The 8,980-nt window shown below is 32.0% G+C and overlaps 1 protein-coding gene across 1 annotated transcript; it reads left to right on the forward strand.

Annotated features, from left to right (window-relative positions):
• The first annotated feature begins 5,027 nt into the window (after positions 1-5,027).
• On the forward strand, positions 5,028-8,549 carry LOC112711720 (uncharacterized). Its single transcript, XM_025764419.2, has 3 exons — positions 5,028-5,319; positions 7,475-7,875; positions 7,957-8,549. Exons 1-3 carry the CDS (start codon positions 5,268-5,270, stop codon positions 8,005-8,007), a joined length of 504 nt encoding a protein of 167 aa, XP_025620204.1. The 5' UTR covers positions 5,028-5,267; the 3' UTR covers positions 8,008-8,549.
• Positions 8,550-8,980: the final 431 nt, after the last annotated feature.

Genomic DNA, 8,980 nt, shown 5'->3' on the forward strand with positions numbered 1-8,980 from the left:
GTCTCTTGAGCAAGGCGAAGAGAGTGACGGCTGATTTGCCAAGAGGAGCAGTTGCAAGCTGCAGGTGTGGTTGGATCCGAGAAGCTGGTAAAATCTGAAATTGAAATTGAAATTGGAGAAATGGGAGAGACAGCTTCTGCAGCTGCGTCCACCATCAACGACCATTTGCTTCTTAAGAACTTTTTCGCTGAAGTCAGCGAAGCTGAGAGGGACAAGAAAGTCGCTAGAATTCTCTCTTGTTTTAAGTTGAATCCGTTTGAGTATCTAAAACTTCCATTTGAATTATCACATGATGATGTGAAAAAGTAGTACCGCAAGTTATCTTTGATGGTTTACCCTGATAAGTGTAAGCATCCACAAGCAAAGAAGGCTTTTGGAGCCCCAGCAAAAGCCCAACAATTATTACTAGACCAAAAAAAAAGTATGATGGAGAAAATTACACAAAAAAAAGTATGATGGAGAAAGCAAAGTGTATGTGAAAAACTCTATGTATGTCCAATTGTCCAAGTCAATTTGCATAATCAGAAATTTTTTTAATTGATTTTAGTTTTCTATTTTAATTATAGAGAGTATTTAAAATATTTTTATTTTAGTAAATAGTAATATACACTATTTCTAAATTTATTTCAAAAATACATGTCAAGAATAAAGTTTGACATATGAACACGTGATGATATTTAGGTGTATCCAAACATATTCGGATAAATTTTTTTTATTTTTTATTAAGACACAGTTAGACACATGCTACCACATATATTTCAATTTTTTAAATTTAAACTTCTCATTTCTTAAAGTAATACGTTTGTTTAATTTGATTAATTAAAATTACTTATTTTAATATTTATTCAGCAATCTTAATTTTCAATACTTTCAAAATAAAAAATATATAATTTGTTTAAAATAAAAAATATGAAATTTAAAATTATTTATTTTCAAAGATTTAATAATTTCAAATTCTAAAATTTGACATTTAAAAAAATTAAAAATTAAAATGATCTATTTTTAAATTTTTAATGATTTCAAATTTTAAAATTCATTCTGCTAGGTTTGTTTATTTAAATTTTATAATTTTCTACTAATAATACTAAATAAATAACCCTTAAACTTTAGGAGTATGTTTGTTTAATTAAAATTACTTATTTTTAAAATTTATTCTACAATGTATTATCAATACTTTTAAATTAAAAAATTACAAATTTTAAATCTTTTATTTTTCAAATTTTTAATAATTTTAAATTCATTTTGTTATCTTTGTTTATTTTAAATTTTCTAATTTTACACTAATAATACTTTTAGGTTTATATTTTAGTTTAAAAAATTACAAACTAAGATCAACTTTAAAAAAATTCTAAACAAACATCAGTTGAATAAAAATTGTAAGATCTTTAATTAACTAAACACAATCTAATTTATTGTATTTTTAAATTACAATATCAAATTCTTTTAGAGTATTTATTTTCAAATTATTTAATTTATACTAAATTTTTGTCTATTTTAAATTAATATTCATTAATTTAAAATTTATAAACTAATTTTTTAAAAACTAAATACACATCACTAAACACTAAATCTTAAATCCTTAAACATAAACTCTAAACCCTAAATTACAAACCCTAAACCCTGACACATAATTTCTCAACCCTAAACCCTCAATAATGTATCATAAATCCTAACCACAAATTCAAAATGCCTCAATCATAACCTAAATTATAAACTCTAAACTACAAAATTTAAACACTTAATACTAAATAAAAAATACTAAATAAATAACACTATACCCTAAATCTTTTAACTTGTTCATAAATTCTATTCCGTAATTCTAAACCCTAAATTCTTAACCCTTCAAATCTAAACCAAAAATTATAAATCATACACTAATAATAATAATAATAATAATAATAATAATAATAATAATAATAATAATAATAATAATAATAATAATAATAACTTCTTTTTTTTAGTTTAGAACTGAAAATCTTTATTAAATAATTTTACAATTGCCTAAATTCTCACAAATAGAATATTATCTTAATTCTATTTATTTTAATTTTATTTTTTTAACTCATCTAACAAATGATCCTAATAATACTCTAGCCACACATGCTCATCATCATCATAATTTTACAAACCAAAAAAAAAAAGCTCCATGTACACATAAAAAAGTCTAATACCTTAATGATAATAATTATACCCACATTAATCCCACTAAATCATTCTACTTTCTACTGATAGATTCTGCTTCTACTACGTCCCACTGTCAGTCAACCTGCAATGATTTTGGCGCGTGCCCACACCTCCATACACGCGTTCAATACAGAAATGTTCCACATCTATTCCTCATCTGCAGAAATAAAATCCCTTCAACATGATAGCGGTGAGTTATAGCCTGCACCTGTCAAGATGAGGAGAAGGATACACCTGTCACTTCTGACAGGTAAATGTTTTGTTGTCCAATTTTTTATAATTTTTAAAAGAATCGTTTGATTAGTCTTAAATTATTTAATAACTTATAATAAAAATAATATTTTTATAATTGCCCCGCTTTGAATAAATGGGCTTTACTAGCCAATGATTCAATATGTTTGCTTCCAATAACAAAAGTTAGAAATAAAAAATATTTAAGACAAAACAAACACTAAAAACTAAAATTACAAAAATGATAAACTTTGAAAACTAAAAACTTTAAAATCAATTCACGACCAACATGGATCGGATCCCAAACCTGCAACCCCAATGTATCAAAGGCAAGACGTGGGAATAAAAAATATTTAATAAAAACAATTTTAAAAACAATGAAAAAAATTAGTAGTTCAAAAAAATCATTTCATTTTATATAGATGACTTCAAATAACTTATAGGTAGAGTTTTTTATTTTATTAGTCCCTTTAATTTATAGTTTATTATTTACTTATAAGAATAAAAGAATAATTAATTGAATCTCTACTTCATAATTAAACTAACTTAATCTACACATCTATGTGTGACACACACACACACACACACACATATATATATATATATATATATATATATACAAAAATTATGTTAACAATTTTTTTTGTTAAATTTGTAACTTAATTCTATATGCATAATGTCAAATTGTCAATAAAAATCTGATAATGTCCTATTTAAAAAAAATGTTTGTATTAAAAAAATATTTGAATTTAAATTTTAAAGTATTATTATTCATCTTGCTTGTTCCAATGAAAAGAGTGCATATATGCTAGTGTCATCATCCACATATACAAAGTTAAGTTAATAATAATAATGATTGATATATAGTAAAAGTAAAATAGACAGGAGATTGTTATGAAAAAAATTTTGGAGATTAATTTGTGTATTATTTTTTTTTAGAGATTAAATGTGTATTTAAATTACCGTTTGCAAATAGGAGTTTGTATAAAATTGATTTTGATAAGAAGTAAGTTTGTGTTAACATGATTTATGTTTGACAATCTTTATAAAATCATTCAACTATTCAATGGTAGAAGATCACACTTTATCCTCTAAAGTACAAATTTAAAATTTAGAAGATCCAAATTTCAAATTCTTATATCAAAATGACTTTTAGATAAAAAATTACTAAAAGAAACATCAATTTAAATATTTTTTATATTATCTTATTAATTAATTTTATAATTAATGAGACATCAATTAATCACTTCTGCGTTCAGAGGGATAAAATGTTGCTAAACATAAAGATGAAGCGTTTAAGAGACTTAAATGCGCTTTTCTCTTCCCCAACGTGTTTCTCAAACACATCCTAAAATATTCACTTTTAAAATTATTGAAAACTAATTTAGATAATTACTCTACTAAGAAATAAACTAAAAACTAATTTATCTACCATAATAAAATTTTAAAATTAAATCTGTATATTAATTTTGTTTGAAACTATTAAAATCTTTAAAATTGATTTGAATTAATTACTCAAAACGAATTAACCGCCATCACAACAAACTCTCTCTCTCTCCTGGCTTGAGATTTTTTTTTTCGTTCTCGGACTGGGTAAAGAAGACCCAACCTAAAAATACACCACTCCTAAACCCATTAGATCACCAGCTTTAGAGGCTCACCTTTGCATTCTATGGTGGTTGAATCTCCACCATCAGCAGTTGCTGGCTCCTCCGCTTCAATGACCACACAAAGTCGTTGTTGTCAGAGGTATCTCCAAACTTCACGGTAACCCGAATCAATTCAGACTTGAGTTGTTCTTCATGTAATGAGAATGCGCCCTATCTTCCTCCTCAATTTGTTCAAGTTGATGAGCCACTGTCCTTTTCGGTGCTTCTGACCTTTATTCCGGTAGATCCAAGTCGGATTGAGAATTTTTTTTGTACATGGTAACTGGTAAGGGCAGATAAACCGATTCAAACTCACAAGGATCTAGTAACAAACAAACCATGAGACTAATCTTTCCATCACTTCTCTCAGCTAACTCGATTAAAATAAAAATTAAAGCAGCACTTCAGTTTCTCTGCTGCAACTCCAATCTACTTCTGCACTGGTCTCGATCAAAATAGAGGTGAACGAAAGTATTGAAAAATTGAACTTATGGACCTGGAAGCTCCAAGCTGTTATTGTGCTACTGGTTTTGAAGACTCCGCTACGTCCTTAGCCACCATCCTTAGCTTGGGAATTTTTTTTAAATATTGACATAAGCTTGGGTTTGAAAATTTTTTAAGTTACATATTTGAATAACTTTTATCATAAAATTATAGGTTTAAAATATTACGAAATTGATATATGAGAAGTTCTAATACGAGACACACAAAAAACTTAAAAAAGGATTGAAAATTTTGGCATAACAAGATTGTATATTGACAAAGTAGCCCAATTTAGTTAAAATTAATAATTTTAGAAGAAACTAATACAACCGATTCAAGGGTCATAAAGTGAACCACATTTTATCATTTTATAAAAATAAAGTAACATATGTCACCAATGTGCACTAACCAACAATGCAAAAAATACTCACCGCATGGTAGCATCCGCCTTTTATATATGGTTCTTGTGTTAGTCCTCTCTGTCTCTCTTTCTCACTCTTTCTGCAAGATTCTCTCTTGCTCTCTCTTTCTCTTTCTCTCTCGAATTTTCTTCTCGAGAAAACGCCATGGACCAAAATATTGAGTTTGGAACTTGAAGACCATTCGGCAGGGAAGTTCTCCTATGCTACCCTCCAATGCAGGGAAATTGTCCAACAATTTAGCCAAATTGAAAGGGGAAGAAAATCAATCTTCGTTGTGCTTTATGACGGACATGGCGCCATGAATACAGCGGCACAATTTGTAGCAGAACATCTTTTTAACAGCATTATGAGTGAGCTATTCGATTTTCTTTGTTTTTCTATTTTTTATGAACTCCTCGTCTCAATGTTCAATGTTCTCGCTTCCTGTTAGGTTTTTATTTTTTTTTCTTGATTAGATTTCTTTTTTTTTAACCGCATTATAAGTGAACTCCCGATAATCTTTCAAAATCTTGTTCTTGGTTGCTTGCTTGCATGGCGTTTGTAATGGATAAGGGAGGGGATAGCCCTGACATAATCACATCCGGAACGAGTTGCCTGATCGGACTTATAGTCCACGGCAAATTGTTCTTGGCTAATATTGGTGACAGGAGCGGTAGTAGGGACAAGTAGGAGAGGAAGGTTAACATGTGATTTCTTAACCAATGATCATAGTACTTGTTCCGTCCGAGTTATCCAGGCCGACCTCCTTGCTGTCCGAGCTTTTAGTAATTTCAGATTAGTTATGCTGCTGTTCGCCGGGACGAGGTATAGGTCGGCTTTCTTTTAAAACACCGCGGGTGGAACACCTGCAAAAGAATCTCCGACGCTCAAATTAGAAGAGGTGTTCAAACAAATCGTAAATAAAGTAAAAGTAAGAAGAAATAGTGATACTGTGTTGTGCTTATTCCCTACTTTGTTGTCTCGGTGCTGTTTAAATAGGTGGAGAGGCCGTTGTGTTTAGTATCTGATATCTTGTACTCTTCCGCAGATCTCGCAATGGTTAGTTTTTAGAATCTTTTTTCTGTTACTGGATGATCTGTTACCTAATTCTTAGCTGTTGTGGTAGCCGTTGTGTCTGTTTTGGGCCGAGGTTTATGATTCACATCACAACCCCTAAGCTTGACCTGTTAAAAAAGAGGAGGAGGAAGAAAACGGGTCGAGCTTCGGAACTACCTCGGCCTTTAAAACTTGTTGGACTATATTGGGTGGTTCCTCAGCCCCCAAGCTGGGCATGTTTCCTTTTAGCGTTTGTTTTTGTTTGATATATTTATTTTTATTTTGTATATATTTTTCATTGTTATTTATTTGTTTATTATTATTTTTATCATGTTTCCTTGTTTTTCGCACCTGTAGCACTTAATGGACATGACCGTGGCATTTTTCTCTATGTATTCCTAACCGTTTGATCTAGCTCCTTTGATTTGAAGTTAGATGTTGAATGGTTATTATTTTTCAAGGCTATTTCCTGGCATTGAACCGTTTTTGTCATATTAAATTTTTGTGGTGGCTTAGTGGACTCTTTGCAAAAAAACTGAAGTTCTTTTGTGTTAAGAAGAAAATGAGCAGAAAAGGTTAGTTCAGTTGAATAATGTCGAGTTTCTTTTTACTGTATCTATTCGTTGCGTGCGTTACTGTGAATGGAGAAAACCCAAGCCATTGTTACGAGACTGATCCCTATAGTTGGGTGCATGAGAATGTTAGGTGTCATGCTTCTTACTTTAATGATGTGGAGTCAGTAGGAGTTCTTGGTTCTAACGTGTGGGTTAGAGAAGGGAGTGAAGTTAGAATTGAGGTGCTTCTGTGTGGGGTTGATGATCGTGTTTGTGAAAAAATTTGTGACTGGTCCTATTTCTATGTTTATAGTTGTGTTCTCACAGAACTTGGAGTCAGGTTTCCTTTTACCGATTTTCAATGTGGTGTGTTGCGTTGGTTGAACTGTGTTCTATCACAGTTACACCCCAATTCCTGGGGTTTTGTTAGAGCATTCGAAGTGTTAATGGATTTTCTAGGGCAGGGTCCTTCTCTGAGAGTGTTTTTTTCTTTATTTCAAGCTAAGGGTGTTCGTAGGGGTTTGTGGGTTAACCTAAGTAGCCATCCTGGTAGGTCCCTCTTTGCGTTGTACAAATCTTCTTTCAAAGATTTTAAGAAAATGTTCGTTAAGATTAGGAGTATTCCTGAGCAATTTCCCTTTTTTATTAATGAGACATTGGAGGAGAGGTTTCCTATTTCGTGGTGTTCGGAACCAGTACAGGTTTTAGATGTAGAAGATCGATGTCCTAGTGATAATGATATTTTGGAGTTTTTGGTTAGTAAAATGGAATCTAAAGAATTATTATCTGTTGCTGAACTGTTGAAATAGGATTCTGATGAGCAATCAGTATTGGATTACCTAGGTAAAGTTTTGTTTGAAGAATGGAAAATGGCTTCTTGTTCTATCATGCTTTTAATAATATGTTCTGTTTTTAGGTGAGAAGGTTCCTACAATTACTTCAGCTGGTTTGAAGACATTCTTTAATCAAAGGAAAAAGTCTGAAAAAGAAAGTTCGACTACTAATGTTGATAAAGAGGTCGGAGGTGGAGCTATTCAATCAGAACTTCAACCTAGAGTGAAAAGGAAAAGAGTAGGGCCAACCAAAGGGACTAACCTGGGTACCTTAAAGAGTGATGACAAGGTAAATTTTGAGTTGATAGAATCTTCGTACAAGTCTCAGGAAGAACTCCATGGGTACCGTGTTGATGATCACGCCAAGTCTTTGTGGAGCAAACTGTTTCCGTTTGTAACTCTTTCTGAACAGTTTGGTCAGTTTCCTGTTGATGTTGAGATGATCAACAGGGTTGGTCCAGCTGGTGTTAGTCGCTTTTTACAGGTAAATTGAATTATTTTACCTTTTTGTTTATTTTCTTTCTATCCTATTGTCATGTGTTTTTTGTGCTTATTTCATTTGCAGGTAATTGGTGCTCGGCTTGTGTCTATTGGGCGGCACAGGAGGTTGCTTTAGTAACAGAAAAGAAGACTGTTGCCGTTGTTACTGAACTAACAAGAACTGTAGAGGAGAAGGAAAAGTTGGTGGAGGAACTTTCTTTGAAGTTAAAAGGGTCTGAGGTTGAGAATCTTCGAAATCGGCATAAATCCCTTGAAGAAGAAATAAAGGATCTGAAGGCTCGCAATGACCAATTGGCTGCTCGTGTGGGAGAATTGGAGACGGAGGTGTATGAGTCATTTGCTCAAGGTTTTGAAAGATCGATGGCCCAGGTTAAAGTATTGTTTCCTGAAGTTGATGTAGAGAAACTGGATGCTACCAAGATTGTCGTTGGTGGGAAGTTAGTTGATGATGAGACTCCAGCTGAAGAGTTAATAGAAGATTCCAGTATCGGAGAGAAAGATGATTGAATATGTTATTCTTGTTTTTTGTTTGTATTTTGTTTTTTGAACTTGTGAATGTTTGATTCCGAGATTTACTATCATCGGTTATTTTGGTTAAATGACTGTACCGAGTAAGAAGCTCGGTTTTGTTTGAATGCATATTGTAGATTGGTAGGATTTGAACTATGTTTTCCTTGTGACTTTATTTCTTTATTGTAAAAGACGTACAAAGTCTGATGTTGGCGTCCGGCCTCATTAAAACCTTCTTTGAGCAAAAAACCCAATGCAGGAGAAAAAAAAACTCATGAGTAGGAAAAAGAGTACCATCATGCGCCTATATGATTATGATATGTACAATTTTAAAGATGAAACATTCCAGGTTCCAGGGATTGTGCTTCCCCTTAGTGTTTGTAGTGTATAAGCTCCCATGCCGAGTACTTTGTCGACTCGATACGGTCCATCCCAAGCAGCCGCGAGCTTCCCATGTCCTTGAGTTCATCGTGCTTCTTCTGTCTTTCGCAAGACTAGATCTCCTGCTTGGAAAGCTCGGGGGATCACGTTTTTGTTATATTGTCTTTGCGTCAATTGTTGTAGAGCTTTTTGCTTTA

The sequence above is a fragment of the Arachis hypogaea genome, chromosome 9, assembly GCF_003086295.3.
Source record: "Arachis hypogaea cultivar Tifrunner chromosome 9, arahy.Tifrunner.gnm2.J5K5, whole genome shotgun sequence".
NCBI lineage: Eukaryota > Viridiplantae > Streptophyta > Magnoliopsida > Fabales > Fabaceae > Arachis > Arachis hypogaea.

Bases quoted from the DNA above. Each gene is read 5' to 3' on its own strand.
- LOC112711720 (XM_025764419.2), top strand. From the start codon at position 5,268: ATGAATACAGCGGCACAATTTGTAGCAGAACATCTTTTTAACAGCATT. The intron at 5,320-7,474 runs GTGAGCTATTCG...TTCTGTTTTTAG, and splicing joins TCTTTTTAACAGCATTATGA to GTGAGAAGGTTCCTACAATT. The intron at 7,876-7,956 runs GTAAATTGAATT...TTTCATTTGCAG, and splicing joins GTGTTAGTCGCTTTTTACAG to GTAATTGGTGCTCGGCTTGT.